Source organism: Microcebus murinus, chromosome 5, assembly GCF_040939455.1.
Source record: "Microcebus murinus isolate Inina chromosome 5, M.murinus_Inina_mat1.0, whole genome shotgun sequence".
NCBI lineage: Eukaryota > Metazoa > Chordata > Mammalia > Primates > Cheirogaleidae > Microcebus > Microcebus murinus.
This window is the reverse complement of record NC_134108.1, coordinates 19000061-19023406: the sequence shown is the minus strand read 5'-3', so window position 1 is coordinate 19023406 and position 23346 is coordinate 19000061. Positions and strand designations below refer to the sequence as shown.

The window sequence follows — 23346 nt, the reverse complement described above, 5'->3', positions numbered from 1 at the left end:
TTTCTAATTTTTCTCAGAAATGGCTAGGAGTCAACTGTAAACTTACAAGTAGTTTTATAGATATTAATATACTTCATTTTGCACAAGAAGTGATTTCTGATCATTTGTATAACCCTATTATTTTTGTAACAAATTAACTATGTTTCCAATCAATGATGTATCATTTGAGATGCTTAATTTTCCTTTCTGATTGACAATTACTTTTAGCTGTAGGTTTCTCTTCCCTCCTCAAACTAAACTGAAAAAATTAGGCTGGAAATTGTTGAAGAACAAAATCATTCAGTGATACTCATTAAAACACAATAAGGCAGACTTTATTCAGGATAATTGCGATGAGTCTGGGGAACACAGAAATGGGATTTTTCAGTGGGGGAGACAGATTAGATTCAACTCTGAATACAGCATGGGTGGAAGGGAATTTATAGCTAAGAAGGAGGGTGGGGATTAGTGTTTGGAAAATCACTAAGAGCAAACATCAGGGGCAAGGAGGATTCTGGCTAAACCCACCCAACAGGATTCTTGCTGAGCAGGCCAGGGTGACCAGACATCCCCTGGGGGAGGGTGGAAGATGACCAGAGATCAGATATTGAGGCTGATCAGATGGTAGGGGGTTCTTGCTAAATTGACGTAGCAGCAGCGTTCTTTGCTAAAATTGGATTTTATAAGGAAAATGCTTGCACGGGCCATTTTACAGTCTGTGTAAAAATAATGGCCCGGAAGGTGTTGAGATAGAGCAAAAGGTTTCAGGTCCCTCTAACAATTAATTAATTCAATTTATCTAGACTTATATGGACTACATAGCTTTAAATTTTGATTAGTGCAAATAAGCAGGATTTTTTTTTTTTTTTGGTCAAATTGTAACCAGATTTGTGTTTTGATCAGATGTTGAGGGTAGACTGCTTTGGTACAAGAAAATACACAAGACCCTGTCTTGTGAGGACGACACAGTTAAGAAGCAGGTGCAGGGCAATCTGGGGTCAGCAGCTCTGCTGCTTGTCAGCTGCCGTGACCCCAGTGCAGTGTCTCCACAGCTTTGGAGCCCACACTGCCAACACGAAGGTTGAGATGCCTTTCCTCCCATAAGCAGAGATAGCCAAAGCTTTAAAGCATAATTATGGCTTTACCTGCCCAATATAATCCTTGTACAACATCTAAAATCTGCTCCCTGCTTTCATTAGTCTGCATCCCAGAGTCCTGCCCCAGCACCCTGTCAAACACATCATGTGGCCTGTGGATAGAAAACAATTCTTTCATTACACAATGGAGAGCCTGTACAATATGTGTACAAGAATGTGTACACATTCAAACACAAGTGTGTGTCAATGTGCCTGCGTGTAGATACACCCAGTATTTTTTCAGAGTTATGTTTACACATGTACTCAATTAAGCTAATATTTTCATCACTAATGATTCATTTATCAGGAACAATAAGTCTACATGACATTCAAAGAGAAAAATTAAAAGGACTTAGGAACAGAATGATGGGAAAGATCTCACTTTTAAGAAAAAGTTTGTGAACAGAAAAGTCTTCACAGGGCCTTTATGATACAGAGATAGCCAACAGCAACATTGAGTCTCATGTATAGTAAGGAACATACGCATTTAGACTACTGTTTTCTAATTGATCTCTCCTCCAAGGGTCTGATAAGCCTTCCCTTTTGTTCAGCCAAATAGGAGACTCTGATCTAAGAAACTAGTCATTTCAAACCAATTTAAATGGTCATAATCAATGACTGTCAAAGTGCTCTAAATACCAATAAGATATAAATGTTCCCCGACGTGTTCACTGACTCTAATACACATAGATTGACTGGATTTCCTAAAGCGGACCTTCTTAAATGGTTGGCAAAATACGTTTAATTCTACCTCAGAAAAATATAACTTAAAATTCCCAACCTATCAAGACTCCATTTTAGTGTGTTACCTAGACTTCTTTATGATTTGGCTAGAGTCGCACTGAAAACCCTAAAAAAAAAAAAGCCTATCTGAACTTGTCAAAAATACTCCGTTTGTCCTCTGTAGTCATTTAATATGAGAGAATAACTCTTCATTGGTTGTCATGGCCACTGTAATATTGGAATTGGGAATCTTGTAAAAATCAAAATTCATGAGTCAGTATATTTACATCCCATTAGTCAGTCTATGTATCTCATTCAAACCTAAAACTCCTCTCTCTTCTCACTCTCATCCTATGACCTTGCTTCCTACTTCACTGAGAAAACAGAAGTCGTCAGAAATGGAACTTCCATATGCTCTCACTGCTCCATCGGCATCTGTGCCCACGTTCTCTGCCTTCCTCCTGTGACCATGGATGAACCATTTGTTCTCCTGGATTTCATTCACTCTTGCTTACACAAAGGTTTTGCTCTTACAACTCCCCCATCTCCTCTTAATCATTAATTTTTCTCCACCCTATGGGATCATTCTCATTAACATGAAAATATTCTGTAATGACTCCCATCTTATTAATTACCTTACTATCCTACCTGCCCTCTCTTCTGTAGTAAAATTCCATATTTTACAATAAAATTGCCATGTTTTGCCCACATAATGACTTATCAATTTAGTTTGCTTAATTTATATAATAAAATAGTCCCTCTTTCTATCATTCCTTTATACGCAACATGAGATATGGCAAAATCCAGCTTCTCCTTTGTAATCTCCCTTTTGTTTATCAGTGATCAAGACATTTCTATCATATTTCTGTACAAATTTATGGGGTACATGTGTAATGTTGTTACATGCATAGTCAAAGCTTTTAGGGTACCCATCACCTGAATATTACATTGTAACCATTAACTAATTTCTCATCATCCAAATCCATTACACCCCTTTCTTTCTGAGTCTTCACTGTCTGTCACTCCACTTTCTATGTCCTGTGTACACAATTTTTAGCTCCCACTTACGAGTGAGAACATGTGATATTTGACTTTCTGTGCCTGGCTTGTTTCACTTAAGAAAATGACCTCCAGTTCTATCCATGTTGTTGTAAAAGATGTGATTCTATCATCATTTAAATGACAATGATGCTGATAATATCCAAGGCAGCACAGAATCCAGTTGCTTCCTTCATAATTGCACTGATTCCACAAGAGCACTATGAGCCAAAACTGATTTCATCACCCTCTTGGGCAGATAGGCTTTAAATGACTCCTTAGAAACAAGAATTAAGGGGGTAAGTTTGCATTACACCATTAGGATGCTAATATCTATCACTAATATTTTTCCTTTGATATGATATTGAAAATAAATTATCCTAATATAGTTTACACAAATAATATAAAAATATATTTTGCTTAATATATTTAAATATGTTTCATATAAAATATATTTTTATATCATAAGAAAAAAAGGACAACCATCAGTTAATTTGACCATATAAAGTATGAACAGCATTAGACAAAGAAAAGGAACTGTTAGAGAAATCTCACACACCTGGTTAATACTCAGTAAAAATCACTGCCCAATCAGAAGAACTCATCAAGGAGAAGCATGCTGCTTTCCTTTCTTATGACACAATTATAATCTTGCTTTGAAGGTTTTAAACAATCTCAAATCACTCAATCAGATGTAAATACCAATTGAAATTAAAATTTTCCTTTGGCCAATAATGTCTTGATTGTGAATTACAGAACTAGGACAGAATTTTGTGGCTACTCTCTATTTATTCCAAAACTGAATTCTTGTCAAAGTTGATTATAAATGTGAGCAATGTATAAATATCTTATCAATATATAAGAAGCATATACATTCTTAAAGATAATTTGTCTACTGGCTATGAAATATGTGAATTTCCAAATATAGCTTCTATACAGTTGGAATTGAATGTATGTCCTGGGCTACAGAAATAAGGGGAAGTACCACCTAGAGGCAGCACTAGAATTCAGGCATTTGGTCCCTGGATCTAAAACCAGAGAAGCTAATATGGAGTGTAGTCATTGTTAGGTCAACATAACATATTGGCAAAATGTCATATAAACCTTAGTTTTGTTTTGTTTTGTTTTTGTCCATGGTTGTATATTTTTTTATTCTCATTGGTATAAAGTATTTTATTATTTTCATATTTCACAATATAGTTATCTGCTATGAAGATTTGGGTATTCTCCAGTTTCTGACTTACTATGCATAATGGTGTTATGAAAGTTCTTGTTGATATCTTTTAGATGGACTTCTTTTTTCTTTTTTTGGTCATGTACTTAATTAAGAGTGACATTTCTGAATTAACATTAACATTAATCACCAGTTAACCTTGATTATTTCCAGAACTAGACCTTTAGTAATCATAGCTCAACCAGCTCACTTTGCAAATCAGGAAACTGAAATTCCCAGAACTTTACAGGATTGTCCCAAGGTTACCCAGGAGTAAATGAGAGAGCAGGGGCTAGAACCCAAGTTCCTTTTTTCTCCAAAGTAATTAATTTCATTCATTTTTGAAAATATGCCGGATAAGACTGTATTTTAAATGTGTCAAATTATTGTTCTATATAGCGCTTACAATAATTTTGAGTTTTAAAAATTACCATATACCTTTTTCTTTATGAGCCAAAGGGGCTGCAATGTATACAACATGCTTTTACATTACATTTTCTAAACTGTAACATTTTTTAAAGACTGTAAGCTATGATGTCCATAAAATCTAATTTATGTTTCTGGAGGTGTGTTTAACTGGCAATAAGCCTTTGCAAGGTACAGAAATTATAGTTCTTTGTCACTACCATCTTATTTAATTAGTTATCTGTGTCTTTAATGCAAATATTCATTCTTTTGCATGAAAAATAATTCTATTGGAAAGGGAGATGCAGTTTGGTACTAATGCAGCCTGGATATGGAAGTACACATTGATTTTTTAAATAACATTCCAGCATGAAAATATCTTACCTGTGTCAGAGGAATATAATACAAGCTAATTGTGAGGGGGAAAAAGAATGGCCTTAAAATGTATTGAACTATTACTTACCAAGTTGTATGTTAGATATTTCGAATGCTTTATTTCACTTTAATTTTCTGCAGAAAAATTGATTCCATATATCTATTAATAGAATCTTTAACCAAATTCTTGACCCTTTCCCCAAATCCCATTAAAACAAGAATAAAAAGATTAAAAGCCCATAAAACCTCAAGAATGAAGAGAACAGGAAGAAGATGCTAACAACAAAATTATGGGAGTTGGAAAGCAATTGGTTGGTTGCTGAATAATTTAGCAGAGTTGAAAAACAAAACAAACAAAAAAAAACCCCACAAAGTCCATCAGTAGGAAAAGCTGCAGAATGACAGGAATGACACTATAGAACCCCCAACAGGCTCTTTGGGTTGGAGTATCATCACGTATTTCTGGATGTGAGAAAAAGATATAAGAAGAACTGGTTGAAAGTCTGTTTAAGAAGAAGATACATGACCAGGTTCATTTTCTCACCCTCCTCAGCTGCGAAAATTTCCCTCCCCAATCCTGACAAAAGACTGGAGGTTTTTTCCCTGGGAAAGGTTAAAGAAATCTCTGGACTGTGGGGATGCCAGGCACAGGGCAGGGGCACCACACAAAACAACGGAATTAAGTGTATTATGTATATTGGAAGCAGAGAGGCCCTGAGCTATCCCCCACACCCAGGTCCAGAACAGACCTGCACCCTCCAGGCAGGGCTTTGGCAAAGCCTTGTCTACGGAATAAAAGCAGCCCAGAAGAAAAAATCTAAAGATACTGACATCAGAGGTTTCCCATCTAAATAGGGCAGCTGGATCACGCAGTCACATGCCCACCCATGAGCTCGAAGCCTCTAATCAGCGTCTTTGACTCCCACACTTGAGCATAAGCCAAGAACTGAGAATTTCTAGGCATCCGAGGAAATCCTCTAATCCGAACCTGAATACTGAGAGATACCAGAATGCTCTCTGCTACATGGCATGTTCTCTAGGTTGCCGTAGGCCCTGGTGTGCCCAATACAGCCCTATACTGTTGGGCTGTATTTTACTCCTGTTGTCCAGGCTAATTATTTAAAGTACCTCTTTTTTACTCTCAAAAGTAACCTAGCTGAACATTATTTGGTCCCTTTACTATTGCTCTCTCATACCTCTGTACATTTGCACTTGCTGTTCTCCTTACCTTGATTTCCTTTTCTCAAATATCCTCCTAGAAACAAAAAAAAAACTCTTCACATTTCTGTTCAAGATTACTTCCTCATAAAAATCTCCTTGAACTAAAGACTTCTCTTGTCCCTCATTACACTGCATATGCAACTTCATTATAGCAACTACTTCACTCCATCGCAGCGTTATGTGTTTGTACCCCACCAGAGCAGGAGAGCAAGGATCACTGTCTCTCCATCATGGATAATCCAGCACTCGACAAAGGGCTGCACAGAGTGAGCCACACAATTCTTGCTCAATGAATAAATTTACCATTTACCCATGTAAAATTTAGTCATTAGATATTTGTATTCTTATCATCGTGGAGGATACTGACAATTCAATTCCAATAAGGTTTATCCCAACCATAAAAAAAAATTCTAGGCATAATTACCTTCTTATATTCAAACTAAAGGGTGATTATGTGTGATTACAAATTCTTAGGTGAGTCTGAACACCTCTATTTTTATACATGCTCAAACATATAACCTATCATGTGTTTATCTATTTCAGCACTAAGATAAATTTACAAGTTATCTTAGCATTACACATCATCAGATGAGCACAGCAAGCAGACAGCAATTAGATGTTTTCAATTTAATAATGAAATATATGAATGCCTTTTCAACTTCTTTCTTTTAAACTGAATTTACATTTTTTACTTGCCCAGTTTCAAGTGAGGGTAAATTGTGGCTAGAATTTTTAAGGGGAGTTAGACTAAAAGGACTGGTAAAAATATTCCTTTTTAGTCTACAATACTGCCTTTGTTGGTATAATCTCAGTAGTTTTCAAATTTTTATGCACATAAAAATCACATGAAGATTCCCAGGACTTGGTGTATATATACATTTATATAGTATTATATATAAGTTGTATATGTGTTTGTGTGTGTACATACATATAAAACATATATATTACACTCCAGGTATAAATATATATGCTTATTATATGTTATATATAATGTTATATAATATATATATTTCTTAATATATTATTATATATATTAGTACATATATATACACACACCTGCAGTGAATAATAACAGGTTGCATGACCTGAGAATTCAGTGGAATAGAAACTTGGATGCAAAACTAAGTTGCTTTAAAGAAAATAATTGTAACCTTTCTTGCATAGTTGAGTACATGACCTACGATTCATTCTCACCTCCACAAAAAAGCTTTGATACTGTATGTGAAGCTGAAGAAATACTTTCTTTAAAAATTAGGACATCTATCTACCCAGAAGAACAAAAGTCACTCTATGAAAAAGACACCTGCACTCGAATGTTTATAGCAGCACAGTTCACAATTGCAAAATATGGAAACAACCCAAGTGCCCATCAATGCATGAGTGGATTAATAAAATGTGGTATATGTATACCATGGAGTACTATTCAGCTAAAAGAAACAACGGTGATATAGCACCTCTTGTATTTTCCTGGATAGAGCTGGAACCCATTCTATGTTTTGTTTTGTTTTTTTTTTTTTTTTTTTTTTTTTTTGAGACAGAGTCTCACTTTGTTGCCCAGGCTAGAGTGAGTGCCGTGGCGTCAGCCTGGCTCACAGCAACCTCAGTCTCCGGGGCTCAGCGATCCTACTGCCTCAGCCTCCCAAGTAGCTGGGACTACAGGCATGCGCCACCATGCCCGGCTAATTTTTTGTATATATATTTTTAGTTGGTCAATTAATTTATTTCTATTTTTGGTAGAGACGGGGTCTCGCTCAGGCTGGGTTCGAACTCCTGACCTTGAGCAATCTGCCCGCCTCAGCCTCCCAAAGTGCTAGGATTACAGGTGTGAGCTACCACGCCCGGCCTGGAACCCATTCTATGAAGTGAAGTATCCCAAGAGTGGAAAAACAAGCACCACACGTACTCACCAGCAACTTGGTATTAACTGATCAGCACCTAAGTGGACATATAGGAATAACATTTATCAGGTGTCGGGCAGGTGGGGGGGAGGAATGCATGGGTATATACATACATACTGAGTGCGATGCACACCAACTGAGGGATGGACACACTTGAAGCTCTGACTTGAGGAGGGGGGCAAGAGCAATATACATAACGTTTGTATCCCCATAAAATGCTGAAAAAATTAATTTATTAAAAAAAAGTTAGGACATCTACTGGAGGGGGCACGAAGGCTCTCAGAGTGACAAGTGCACCCCACAACAGGTCCTCCTTGTCTTTTCATTGAGGGTAGGGTGGTGGGAGTGTGCAGGTAGGTTGTCTGTTTGAGGGAGGGAGGCATGACCTGCCCACATACACACACCTTGCAGCCAATACTCTCACAGATACAGAAGCAATAATGGCAGAGCAAACTCATGCCCAGCCACATACAATAATCAACCTAGCCTTTTATGTAATAAATATGAACAACTAAGAATCAGCAGCACTTTAAAAAATTAACAACACAAAAGAGCAAGATCAAAATGAATTAAGAACAAGTGATTTAGGGAGGGAAAATATAGGTCCAGTAAATGAAGAGAACTTTAATTTTTATTAATATTTTAAGAAAGATTCATGAATATATCCATTCATAAACTAGAACAAACCAACATGTGAAAGGGGAATAACAGAATAAAAATCCATGAAAAAATTAAGAATACAATTATCAAAATTAAGCAAAAAGAATCTAAATTAGAAAAAAATGAAGTCTCCCAAAACATAAAGCAATAAAATTAAGAGATGAAAAATATAAAATAAAAATCCAATAGTTCCAACAACCATCTAAGGAGTGTCTTTAATAACAAAGAGCAAAAGCAATTAAGGTAAAGAAATCACATAGTAGAAGAAAATCTCTAGAGCTCAAGATATGACTCTTTAGATACAATGTTCAGTAAATGTGGTTCAGGATAAATGAAAAATAATCCATAAACACATCTTCATTACATATCAGACCATCCCAACAAATTTTCCTTCTCATTCTTTTCTCTGGATCTTTTGCTTTTTCCTGACTTCTAAAGTGTGTGAACCAGGGCTCAGTGTTTTTGCTTCTTCTCTTTGCTTCTTCCATGTTTCACTCATTTGATAAATGATCTCATTTAGACTCATCACTTCGAATGCCATCTATGTATTGATAACCCCCAATTTTATATCTTTACTTCCAATCTCCTCCCCAAACTCCTGACATCAAATTAATTTCCTTTCTATACTCTAACCCACATTTCAAATCTATTACTAAAATAGAATTTTTACCTCAATCCCTACTCCAAATTGCACACCTCCTAATCTTGCCCATCTCAGTAAGCAATAACACCATTAATTCAATGGCTCAGGCCATAAAACCATGAGTCATGCTTAACTCCCCTCTCCCTTACTCTACGTATACAATACATCAGCAAGGCAAATATCTAACATAAATTTAAAAGAAAAGTATGTTCAAGAAGAATATAATTCCCTAACAATATGATAAAGTTGCATTTTCCCTCTCCTACACTTCACAGTCCTTGTTTATATTCATTGTATCTCTCATTCAAAGCAATATATTTTTAATAACATAGGAATGCATCTCCTTGTCTATGGTTCAAACTTGGCATGTTCTGCAGTATATAATACTTTTAAATGTTTAGATTAGTTTTAAATTCTAAATCATCAAAGCAAGAAAGACATTTATATTTACTAAATTAAGTATAAATTCTATATACCTAAAAAGGAAAAGGAAAGGTAATAAAAATCAGGAGTTAGTAGGTTGAAGTAGATGTGGAAGAAAATAAAGTGGTAAAAAATCTTCTGCTCTTACAAATAAAGAAATCAAGAGGCACTGTAAAAAAAACTGATGGGTCAAGACATAGAATTTGTAAGAAGATAAGTAGCAATGGAACTTTTTAAGATATGTCTGGCAGGGGTCAGAGTGAAGAAAGGTCAAGTATAACAGAGGGGAGTTTCTCCCATGTAATAGAAGGAAATTAATAGGTATTTTTAAAATTGATATATTAACAAGTAAAGTATATGCATATTATTTAAAGATTTGGATTTAACTTCCAGAAAAACTATCCATAAAATGGTTAAAAATAAAAATGAAAAGTAAGACTCATTACACTTTTCTCCATTCTGATGCATCAGAAGTGATTATTTTTAACCATATATTGCTGATGTAACAATTAAATAAACAAATAAAATATTAATAAATAATAAAAGTAAATGATCACATACAATCTAGTTTTATGTCTAGATTTTCATACATATTTATTTATTTGGATAATATTTTATAAGGAAATAATAATTTTTGTTTCCCTGTCAGTAGCATAAAGGACACAGATACTGATTTAGGATATTTTAGTACAGTTTTTATTTTTAATCCACTGTATTAGTATAGATTTTGGTCAACTACTGTCTAATCAAAACATGTTGATCCTAGGGTAAGTACCGTATTTAATAAAAGAATTCTATAAAGAAATAATCCTTGGCATCTAGATTCAGAAAAGCTCACAAACTGACTCATTGTAATCTGTCTTCCCAAAGCACTATAGACCTATAGGTCCCTCCAAAGGGAGACACTGCAGTTTTGAACACAGTAAATACTTCCATTGTCCTAATGCTACCTCTTGTCCTACTTCTATGCTTATAAACATGGCACTATTTTTACCTTGAATAATGCATGGCTTGGTGGCCGGCAATATTAAAATAGAAGTCAGTTGTATGCTTCATTTCATTGGTGTGCCCAGTGGCCTCAATCCAGTGCCCTATTGGGAGACAGTAAACACCATCCACCAAGTTGTTTTCATTATAAGTACAGCAACGGTCATGATGAGGTCCATTGCCTAGAACAAGAAGAAATGACAAACAGAGCAATTAAATCCGTGTTTTGCTTAAGCACCCTCAAAGTGGCTGATGCAAAATTAATAGCATGAAGAAAATAAACATGAAGCTGCTTAATCTACACATTTCACATAAACAAAAACAGACTAGAGTGAGAGAGAGAACAGTAGACATTTGTAAAAAGTTACTTAGGAAAATTACAGGCTTCTGTACTCCCTTTGAGTACATGGATTTTAAAAAAGCATTTTAACTCCTTCAGAACTTCATAGGACTTCTCAGTGCCCTAGGAGCCCAATATGAGTCATTTTGCAGCCTAATAAGCTGCTGGAAAAGATTTTTAAAGCCATTAATGCTCCTATATTACATACTTTTATCTTTCAGATATGCAAATGTATAACTAAAATCGGTGCTAAAGTGTTATGGTATCAGCTCAAATAATAAATACATAAATATAAAAAAATGCATTAATAAATAATAAAACATATCCCATCTAATCTAGTTTTCAGGTATTAATAAAACAGTGCTTATTATTATTTTCAGATGAGGAAACTAAATCTCACAGAGATTAACTAGCATGCCCTGGGTCATAGAACTAGTAGTGCAGAGCTACTATTAATAGTAACTTGATTTCCCCAGTTACCCAACTTTTAGGCACCTGACACTTTCATGCTGCTCACTGCCTATGTCACATGCACCATGACACATCATCTTCCTTCCAGGGCCAAGGAACAAAGGAAGCAGAAAGAGAGGAACACATATGTGAAAATATCATTTGCCTACTTCACAATCCTGCCCAGTATCAACTACACTAGTTGCTATGGTCCAAATTCTTTCCAAAATCCATATATTGAGGCCAGATGTGGTGGCTCATGTCTGTAATCCTAGCACTTTGAGAGGCCTAGGCAAGAGGACTGCTTGAGCTCAGGAGTTTGAGACCAGCCTGAACAAGAAGAGTGAGACGCCATCTACACTAAAAATAGAAAAATCAGCCAGACATGGTGGTGTGTGCCTATAGTCTCAGCTACTCAGGAGGCTGACACAGGGGGATCGTTTGAGCCCAGGAGTCTGAGGCCGCAGTGAGCTATGATGACGCCACTGTATTCTACCCAGGGCAACAGAGTAAGACTGTGTTTCAAAAAAAAAAATCATATATTGAAGTCCTAACCCCCAAGATGGTAGTCTTAAGAGACAGGGTCTTTGGGAGATGATTAAGTCATAAGAGCAGAGTCATCAGGAATGGGATTAGTGCCATTATAAAAGAGGGCCAAGTGAGACTTATTGTTCTCTTCTGCCATATGAGGGCACAGCAAGTATGGACCATCTATGAACCAAAAAGTGAGCCCTCACCAGACACTAAATCTGCTGGTGCTTTGATCTTGAACTTCCAAGCATCCAGAACTGTGAGAAATAAATGTCTGCTGTTTATAAGCTACTCAGCATATGGTGTTTTATTATAGCAGCCTGAATGGTATAAGATGCTAGTAAATCTTGATTTCTATTAAAATTATAATTCATACATTATTTGTATTACTTTCTTATGTGACCACCCCATCAACTACCTAATTCTTTTCTTTATACTACCTACCTGTTAAATATCGCAAGAAAAACATATAAGCAAAATAAATATCTGAGTGTTTTATAGAAATAAATCACATTTATTATGAATATAAAAACTTGATTCCTTTGCTCTTTGCCCTTTGTTCTATCTTACAAATATTTAACCTGAATTTGCCTGGCATAAAATCTCAAAAAAAAAACAAAACCAATCTTAAGTTATAGTTTGATTCTTTGGGATATAACTTCCTTCTAACAGACAGAAGGTAGAGGATGACTCCTTAATAAATCATCATTGATATTTCTAGATCAGTCTCCTCTTTTTTTCCTCTTATGGATTTTTTCTCTTGATGACTATAAGGCACCACACTGCATCTCTATTAGCCTTCATATTTAATAAATAAAGACCAAACTATACTAGCAACCTTACTTCTAGAAATATAGCCAACAGCAATATTAAAGAGAGCTACATACAGAGAAAAATGTAGCAATACAATTTTAATGACAAATACTGTAAACCATGTAAGTTTATCTAGTCATTCTTCCACAAATACTTACTGAGACAGGTACTGTGCTAGGTCATGTTTAGGATTTAGGTATTTACCATATCATGCCCCATCTGTTACTACCTCAGAAGCTATTAGTGCATAAAATTGCATATACATGGTATCATTACAAACTCTTTGGCACTTTGATATTCTCTTCTGATGGAAAAAACAAAAGAAAATAAAACACATAAAAAATCTTTTTGTTCTACCAACTGCCTCTTCAAAATGGTGGATTCTGTACCAGTTGAGCACTTTGATAAATTACAAAAGGCAACAGTAGAAAATAACTGAGTTTGGGGGTAGTGGTAGAGACAGCTGAACTGTCCTCCATATAGAATGGAAGCTGAGGACAGAAGGAGAGAATGAGAAAGGGGCATGAAGACTGACAAGAAGAAGGAAAGGTGAGATGCAGAAATAGAAGAAAAGAGAGAAGAAAAAACCTGATCATGAGACCACCAAAGAGCAGTTAATGGCAAGCATTTTAATATTTAAGTTGAAGTTTTTTGCACTTCCATAATATGCCTCCTTTCTCCTCCTCTCCAACCTTCAGTATAAACTACTACATTCACAAACACATTTCTAATGTAAAGGGAGAGAAGACGGTACATGGCATAAAGAATAAGGGAGTTCATCACCACTAGACCTGTCCTACAGGAATTGTCAAAGTGAGTTCTTTAAGCTGAAATAAAATACTGCTAATTAATAACTTAAAACATATGAAAGTAAGAAACTCAGTGGTATAAATTATACATAGTCAAATTTAGAATAGTTTAATACTCTAAGGGTAGTGTATAAAGCAATTTTATCTCTAAGATGAGGGTTAAAAGGCAAAACTATCAAAAACAACTGTAGCTTCAATAAAATATTAAGAGATACAAATTATAAAAAGATGTAATTTTGACATCAAAATCATAAAATGCCATGGGGAAAAGTAAAAGTGTCTACACTTTTCTATTTGATTAAAGATAAGTTAGGATAGCCTGTTATAAATATGTTTTATGTAAGCTTCTTGGTAATCACAAAGCAAAAACCTATATAGTTGCACAAAATATAAAAAGAAGGGATTTAAAAAGCATACCACCACAGAAAATCCTCAAACCACAAAGGAAGGCAGCAAGAGAGGATGAAAGAAACAAAGGATCTACAAAGTAACCAGAAAACAAACTACAAAAAGGCAGTAAATCCTTACCTATCAATAATGACCTTGAATGTAAATGGATTAAATTCTCCAGTCAAAAGTCAGAGAGTAGCTGAATGGATTTAAAAAAAAAAAAAGGCATCCAATCATATGCTGCTTATAAGAGACTCACTTCATCTGTAAATGAAGTCATCTCACATAGACTGAAAGTAAAGGGATGGAAAAAGATATTCCATGCAAACAGAAGCCAAAAGAGAGAGCAGAGGTAACTGTAGCTACATGTAATAAGAAAGACTTTAAGTCAAAATCTATAAACAAAGACAAAGAAGGTAATCATATAATGACAAAGGGCTCAATTAATCAAGAGTATATAATACATACACAACTAACATCACAGCACCTAAATAAATTAGGTAGTTATTAAGTGATCTGAAGGGAGAGAGAGCCTACAATATTGTAACAGTAGGGGACTTCAATACACCACTTTCAGTAATGGACAGGTCATCCATTTTTTTTAGACATAAAATCAATAAGTAAACATTGGACTTGAATTACACTTTAGACCAAATGAGCCTAACAAATATATATACACAGAGATTTAACATTTCATCCACCATCTACATGATACACATTCTTCGAAAGTATATGCAGAATATTCTCCAGGATAGATTATATGTTAGGCCACAAAACAAGTCTTAAAAATTTTTAAAGGATTGAAATTACATCAAGTATCTCTTCCAATCAAAATGGAATGAAAGTAGAAATCGGTAACAGAATAAATCTTGGAAAATTCACAAATACGTGGCAATTAAACAACGTGCTCCTGAACAACCACAGCCAAGGGGCCAAAAATGAAATAAAACAGGAAGTTTAAAAACACCTTGAGATGAGCAAAAATGGAAATATAACATCAAACTTATGGGATACTGCAAAAGCAGTTTGAAGAGGGAAATTTGTAGCCATATCAAAATGATCAAATGGCCATATCAAAAAAGAAGAATCTCAAATAAATAATCTAGAGCCTCAAGGAACTAGAGAAAGAAGAACAAGCTAAACCCAAAGTTAGCAGAAGGAAGGAATAACAAAGATCAGAGAAGAAATAAATGAAATGGAGACTAGAAAAATAATTTAAAAAAAAACAAAACTAAGAATTGGGGTTTTTTTTTTGAAAAGATAAAGAAAACAGACAAAGTCTGCTAGACTAAGAAAAACAGAGAAGATGTAAATAAATAAAATCAGACATGAAAGAGTAGACATTATACCTGCTATCACAGAAATACAAAGAATCTTAAGAAACTACTATGAACAATTATATGCCAAAAAATTACATAACCTAGAAGAAACAGATACAATCCTAGAAATATACAACCTATGAGATTGAATCAAGAATAGAAAATATGATTAAACCAATAACAAGTTAGGAGATTGAATCAGTAATAAAAGTCTCCCACCAAAGAGAAACCAAAAACTTGATGCCATCACTGCTGAATTCTACAAAATATTTAAAGAACAACTAATATCAATTCTACTCAACTCTTCCAAGAATCTGAAGGGGAGGGAGTACTTCCAAACTCATTTTATAAGGCTAGCATTATCTTGACACCAAAGCCAGAGAAGGGCATTACAAGAAAAGAAAATTACAGACCAACATCCCCTGATGAACATAGTTGTAAAAATCCTCAACAAAATACTAGTAAAACAAATTCAACAAAACATTAATGAAGAATAAAAACCACATGATCATGTCAGTAAATGTAGCAAAAGCATTTGACAAAATTCAAATAGGTATAGAGGACTGTGTCTCAACACAGTAAAGGCCATATATGACAAGCCCACAGCTAATACAGTTCTCAATGATGAAAAGTTGAAAGCGTTTGCTCTAAGATCAGACTCAAGACAAGGATACTCACTCTTGCCACTTCTTTTCAATATAGTCCTAGAAGTCTAGGCAGAGAAATTAGGCAGACAAAGAAATAAGAGGATTCCTAACGGAAATGGATTAAGTGAAATTGTCTCTGTTGACAAAATCTTATATATGGAAAACCCTAAGGACTCTACCAAAAAACCCTAAAAACCCCACAAAAAAACTGTTAGAACTGATAAATAAATTCAGTAAAGTTACAGCATACAAAATCAACATATAAAAATTACTAGTAGAGTTTCTATACTAATAATAAACTATCTGAAAAAGAAATAAAGAAAATAATCCCATTTACAATAGCAATAAAAATAAAATAAAATACTGAGGTATAAACTTAGCCAAGGAGGTGAAAGAACTGTATACTGAAAACTACAAAACACTGATGAAAGAAATTGAAGGAAATACAATAAATGAAAATATACTCTAATGTTCATGGATTGGAAGAAGTAATATTGTTAAAATGTCCATATTACTCAAAGAAATCTACAGATTCAATGCAATCCCTATAAAAATCCCAATGTTGGTTTTCACGGAATTAGAAAAAACAATCCTTAAGTTAGTATGGAACCACAAAAGACCCCAAATAACCAAAACCATCTTGAGCAAAAGAACAAAGCTGGAGGCATCATACTCCCTGGTTTCAAAAATATAATGCTAGTATAGTAAAGACAGTATGTTACTAAGCTAAAAACAGACACATTGACCAACAGAATAAGATAGAAAGCCCAGAAATAAATCCACACATTTATGGTGGATTGAGTCTCAACAAAACTGTCAAGAACACACAACAGGGAAAGGAGTCCTTTTCAATAACTAGTGTTGGGAAAACAGTATATCCACATGCAGAACAATAAAATTGGACCCATATCACATACCATATACAAAACTCACCTAAAATAAACTAAAGACTTCAATATAAGACCAGAAGCTATAAAACTACTAGAAGAAAACACAAAGAAAAAGCTCCATGACAGTTATTATCTTGGGAATAATTTTTGGATATAACCCCAAAAGCAGAGACAACAAAGCAAAAATAGACAAATGCGGCTGCATCAAACTAAAAAGCTTCTGCACAGCAAAGAAAACAATTAACAAAGTGAAGAAATAACCCACAAAGAGGGAGAAGGTATTTTCAAACTCTGTATCTGATAAGGGGTTAAGATCCAAAATATATAGGGAACTCAACTCAATAGCAAAAAATTAAAAGTGGGAAAAGGACCTGAGCAGACATCTGTCAAAAGAAGATATACATATAGCCCAACAGGTTCATGAAAAAAATGTTCAACACCATTAACCATTAGGGAAATGAAAATTAAAACTATAATGAGACTTCACCCCACACCAGTTAGAATGGCTATTATTATCAAAAAGATAAAAAAATAACGTGTTGGTAAGAATGTGTTCACTGTTGGTGGGAATGTAAATTAGCACAGTCACTATGAAAAAATGGGAGAGAGGTTCCTCAAAAAACTAAAAATAGAACTACTATATGATCCAGCAATCCCACTCCTGAGTATACAGCCAAAGAAAGTGAAAACACTACACTAAAAAGAGATCTGCATCATATGTGCATTGCAGCACTATTCCCAATAGCCAAGATATGGAAAAATCCTAAGTGTTCATGAACACATGAATGGATAAAGAAAACATGTTATATGAATACAATGAAATACTATTCAGCCATGCAAAATAAGGAAATCCTATCATTTGCTATAACATGGATAAGCCTGGAAGACACTACACTAAGTGAAATAAAGCAGGCAGAGAAAGATAAATAACACGTGATCTCATGTATATGTGTAATCTAAAAAATTCAAACTCATTAAAGTAGGAAAAGGTGGTTATCAGAAGCTTGGAGTGGCAAGAGGCTTGGAGAGAGAATAGGGAGTTGTTTTTGAAAAGATGACAACGTTGCAGTTAGACAGAGCTATTGCACAACAAGGTAACTACTATTAATAATAATGTATTGCAAATAGCTAATAGTATAAATTTCAAAAGTCTCACCACAAAAAATAAGTGAATGAAGTGACAGTTATGTTTGATTTATTCATTACACATCATATAAATATATAAAACATATTTTAGCCCATGTCTACAATTATGACTTTTCAGTTAAAAATAATAGTAAAAATAGTAAGAAGAACTACAAAGACAAATAAGTAACCCACTCATCAATGATTAAAATAGATATTAGATTTAGAGATAATAAAGCTTTCTATAACAGATATGAAAATATTATTTGTTGAAGAAGCTAGAATTTAGAGGACTAGAAAGAATATCAAGTATTATAGAGTAAACATAGTCATGAATCAAACATCTGGCACGTGTGTGTGTCCGTCTGTCTGTCTGTCATGTCTGATTGTTTTTGATTATTGCTATTTTTAAGGCAAATAGTACATTAATACATTGGATAAATAAGCATTAGCTTCTCTGTACATCAGTAAGTATAAATCTATCTAGCCCTTTTAGATAAAAAATGAGCCACTCCACCTAAAACAATTACTTGATAGAATTATGGCAGAATTACAAGTCATTGGGCACATACGTTTGGCCTCATTTTTTTCATTAATAATCAGACTTGAGGTCATTCACATATGCTTCAAATTCTATGAGAAAAGCAACAAACGGTCTTGAGACAGTTGTTTAGCAGCCCAGAGTGATGTGTTAGCCCTCTCAGAGGTGAGCTCGAAGGGTGCAGAAAATGGGAACAAAGGAGTGATTAGCAAAGCTTAGCCTTGGATCCACTCTTTGCCAAGCCTCCAGTGGGGATCTTTGAGGGAAAACTCCCAGAAGAGCCTTGATCAGTTCCAGCTAAGAATTTTAAGAAAAGACTTAATTAACACCCGCCAACCATACAGAACAGAAAATATTAAAAGGGAAAACATCCATGATTAGGGAAAGATGTGGATAAAATAGAGGTTTGTAGCAAGCTCAGTCTACAGAAATGTAACAGGAAAAAAACTTGAGGGAAAAGCAAACTTCAGTTTTTTTTTCTTAAGAGATTTACTAATAATTTAATATCTTATAGTTATAGACTGAATTATTTTGTACCACCCACCCCAAATTCATATGTTTAACCCCTAAGCCCCGACGTGATTGTATTTGGAGACAGAGCCTTTACACAAGTAATTAAGGTCAATTGAGGTCATAAGGGTGGCGTCCGAATCACACTGGTGTCCCTATAAGAAGAGGAAGAAACACCGGAGATCTCGCTTTCTCTCTCCTCATGCACCCAGGGGAAAGGCCGAGTGTGGACACAGAGAGAAGCTGACCATCTGCAAGCCAGGAAGAGAAACCTCCTTAGAAACCGACTCTGCCAGCACCCTAATCTGGGACTTCTAGTCACCAGAACTATGAGGAAACAAATTTCCGTTGTTTAAGGCATCCAGTCTGTGCTATTTTGTTGGGGCAGCCCTAGCAGACTGACACAGTCATATATGCAAAATATTCCAGAGTTTAATCCAGTTAATAATCAAGTATTATTGAAAGCTTGTTATGTATCCAGTTCTGTGCTAGACTGAGGTAACAAGGTTTAAAACACGATTCCCACCATGAATGGACCACAAAGGTTATACAAATCAATTAGTGAATGAAGCAAAACTAAATTATGAACATAATTTAAAAGCTATCTGACAACTGAAACATAAACAGAATACCCAAGGATTGCAAACAGGCTTCATCTCAAATGCCATTTTCAATGTATGATGACTGGAACACCAAGTTGAAATGTATTCTCAGGAGCAACTGGCTCACTGGGAAAGATAACTGTGATAGATTTGTGGTGTCTATATGAATTTAGAAAACCAAAAATGGAGTATCTTGGAGAAGTTTACATCAGAGTGAGCTAGAATTACTGAGAAAAGATTTGTGACAGAGGGAATGGGTGTTAAGCTGTGACTGACAACAAGGTATGCCTTTCACAATGACAAACAGTACAACAGTGTATGAATGAGTATGATTCAAAGTAGGAAATAGATAAGAACAAATCTGTTTATTTCAGTGGGCAGAGTGACAACATAATGGCCCACAGGGTGTTCATATTATTCACCAAATTCTAAAGCAAGCACTGTAAAACAAATGGATTTCATGACTTGGAAAAGTAGAGAACAGAATTATATACATCTGCAACCATTATTTAAGAAAGTATATTTTTACATGCAAAATAATTTATAGTAATTAGTGATTATGATGATACACAAACCTCAAGACAGAAAGTATCTCAAAGATTGTTGTCTCCTGAAAAACATCTCAAATAATGTCACTATCAGGCAATTATGTTTCCATTTAAAATTAAACACAATAACAAAACTCTCCTTGATATATAGTTCTTAAGAGAAAATCTGAAACTTAGATTTTTCTTAATAGGCTTGATCCAAAGCACCAAGACTGAATTATTAAGTCATTTGATGAGATGATAATCTCAAGGGATACCAAAAGATTTGACCACCTAATTTGAAGTGATCAACTCTTTTGGTAGCTAGTTATGCCATGACTCAAGGGATTAATCAAAAAGCTCAACATATTAAAATATGCCATCTTTGCATAATTGGAAGTATTTGCTAGATTTGCATTTACTTTCTATGGCACATGCAGAGATGTTTATTCATGTGTTTATTAAATTTTGATTTAATTATTCTAATAACTTTTAATGCTGGTTTTCCTACTGTCATCAAAACAATTTTTATAGCAATGTCTAGACTTTTTTTGTTGTTGTTAAATTGGCAGTTCATTTTTTTCTCTCCACAGCACTCCCAGAATTGGCTAGAAATTTCACTATTTCATTGCCTGAGCAGAAAGCCAAGCCATACTGTAAAAATAGCTAAAGCCTCTATATTAGTATTCGTCTCACTATATAAGTAAATGTTTCTAACCAGCTTTCGTTACCTTATTTGCCATATATTAAAGACCACAAAAAAAGCTCGGATGTCACCTATCCTTGTGTACTTAAATACATAAATAATGCTGAGGCAGGAGATATACCTTCCCTAATAACCATATCTCAAGAGTGTCCAATATTTAGATGCAGAGAATATACAATACTTATATGCATCCCACGAACTCTTTAGAACATTGAGGATAATTTTACATTTAACTCCATCCTAACCCAGCTAACCTGGCAAACATGTATTTTGGGAGTTTCATAGTAAGTAAATGTTTTGGCATGAAATATCTCTTCAATTAAGATATTTTAGAATGTGGACTAAATAGTTTAATAAAACATTCCCTTGAGCTGATCTATTTCTGCTGTGAAAACCATCTCTAATGTTTTGGTTTCTTCCAAGGCAAAAATATTTTATGAATATTATGGGAATATAATTGACATGAATATTGTATAGCATTGCCCTTGTTACTGGGGAAAAAAAACTAGAAGTGCACAGCTAATTGAAATAGAGGATAGAGTGGTCAAATATAATTTTTAAAGATGAAATTGTTTTTGAAATTAAGAAACCAGATTGTTTTAAATCATTTAATGAGACATGATAGACTGAAAATAAAAGAGGGCTTAATCCTGGCAATTAGTGAGATTATCTTAAAATTTGCCATAATCATAAACTACACATATATAAGAAACAGCTGAGGCCGGGCGCTGTGGCTCACGCCTGTAATCCTAGCTCTTGGGAGGCCGAGGCGGGCGGATTGCTCAAGGTCAGGAGTTCAAAACCAGCCTGAGCAAGAGCGAGACCCCGTCTCTACTATAAATAGAAAGAAATTAATTGGCCAACTGATATATATATATATAAAATTAGCCGGGCATGGTGGCGCATGCCTGTAGTCCCAGCTACTCGGGAGGCTGAGGCAGGAGGATCGCTTGAGCCCAGGAGTTTGAGGTTGCTGTGAGCTAGGCTGACGCCACGGCACTCACTCTAGCCTGGACAACAAAGTGAGACTCTGTCTCAAAAAAAAAAAAAAAAAAAAAAAAAAAAAAAAAAAAAAAAAAACAGCTGAAGAAGGATTTTGTTGCTATCTGGACTACATAAGCTGACTAACAGTGACTTAAACAAATGCAGGGCTCTGTCTCACGTAACAAGAGGTGTAAAGCCAGGCAGCCTGCAACTAGTCAATACCACACTCTTTCTAAATGTCCCCTTTGTCACCCTTCACATGTTGACTTTGTTGACTCATGTTTGTAACCTCACATTGAGAGGGTGACCCCTAGGCATAATGTCTAGAGTCCTAGCCATGAAGAAGGGTGAAGGGCCATGTCAGCTGAACTTCTATTCCTTCTCATGAGAAAAGTAAAATCTTTCCTGGGAACCTAACCTTCCGACATCTCTTTGTCCAGAACTAGGTGATATGGACACCCTTAGAAAAACTGCTAGCCAAGGGGAAGAAGATTACCATAACTGGTTAGATCAATAATGTCATATTCCATCATGACCTAAACAAATCAGGATTCCGTTAGGTGAGGAGAGACAAATGCTAGGTCACTGATGGTAGTAATTGACGGGCTGGAACACATCATCTTTCTCCAGCAAATAACTTTGCAGTGTAAGCCATATTTCCTTAGGTATTATATCTCTGCTTGATTTAATTCAAAAGTACCCAATGCATTAAATTTTTAACTGCACGTGATTTTTATTAAAATAAATTGGCGGCAGAAGTAAAAGCATTTTTAATGCACTTTCAAAACAAAAATTGCAACATGACAAAAGAGAGCAAGAAAGAGATTACGGGTTGTTTGTCTAGTTCTTGACTGTATTTGGCTTGTACAACCTCTTCGCTACAATACCAAATCTCATCCTTTTATTACTGGCCTTAACACCACTCCCGAATCCCTCCTCTTCCAGTTTTCCAATCATCTCTACCCCACCATCATCTCTTGGTACCTTATCTTGCCTCTACCTAGCCCTGTGCTCACTCAACACCCTCACTTCCCCATTCATTCTTCAGTGCACTACAACATGCCATCTGCCATTAGTTTTCAATGGAAAACTTTCAATGAAGTCATCTCATAACTGCCAATATTATTTTTTTATCTTTCTTTATCTGTCTGCATCATTTAATGATAGTGACCACCCTCTGCCAAAACTCTCCTCTGTAGCTTCCATAATACTCTTCTACTAAAAGGCAGTATATTATAGCAGTGAAGTGCACTGGCTCAAGATTCAGACTCGGACTCCAATCTCAGTTACGCTAGTAACTACTTGTAAACAGTAACAAGTAAACTAGTAACAAGAAAATAGTTTAAGCAGCCTGTGCCTCTGTACTATCTACCTCATGAGGCTTTTGTGAGGGAATTCAATTAGATAATCCATTAAAAGGATTTCACAGGCCAGGCATGGTGGCTCACGCCTGTAATCCTA

General features: G+C 35.2%; 1 protein-coding gene across 2 annotated transcripts in view; it reads right to left on the bottom strand.

Moving 5' to 3' along the window:
• EPM2A (EPM2A glucan phosphatase, laforin) overlaps positions 1 to 23346 on the bottom strand; it is an 83459-nt gene that overhangs the window by 38403 nt on the left and 21710 nt on the right. For both annotated transcript variants that reach the window (XM_012742761.3, XM_076002891.1), the window contains exon 2: positions 10709 to 10883. In XM_012742761.3, the coding sequence (XP_012598215.1) occupies positions 10709 to 10883 (175 nt within the window). The remainder of the gene's footprint in view (positions 1 to 10708; positions 10884 to 23346) is intronic.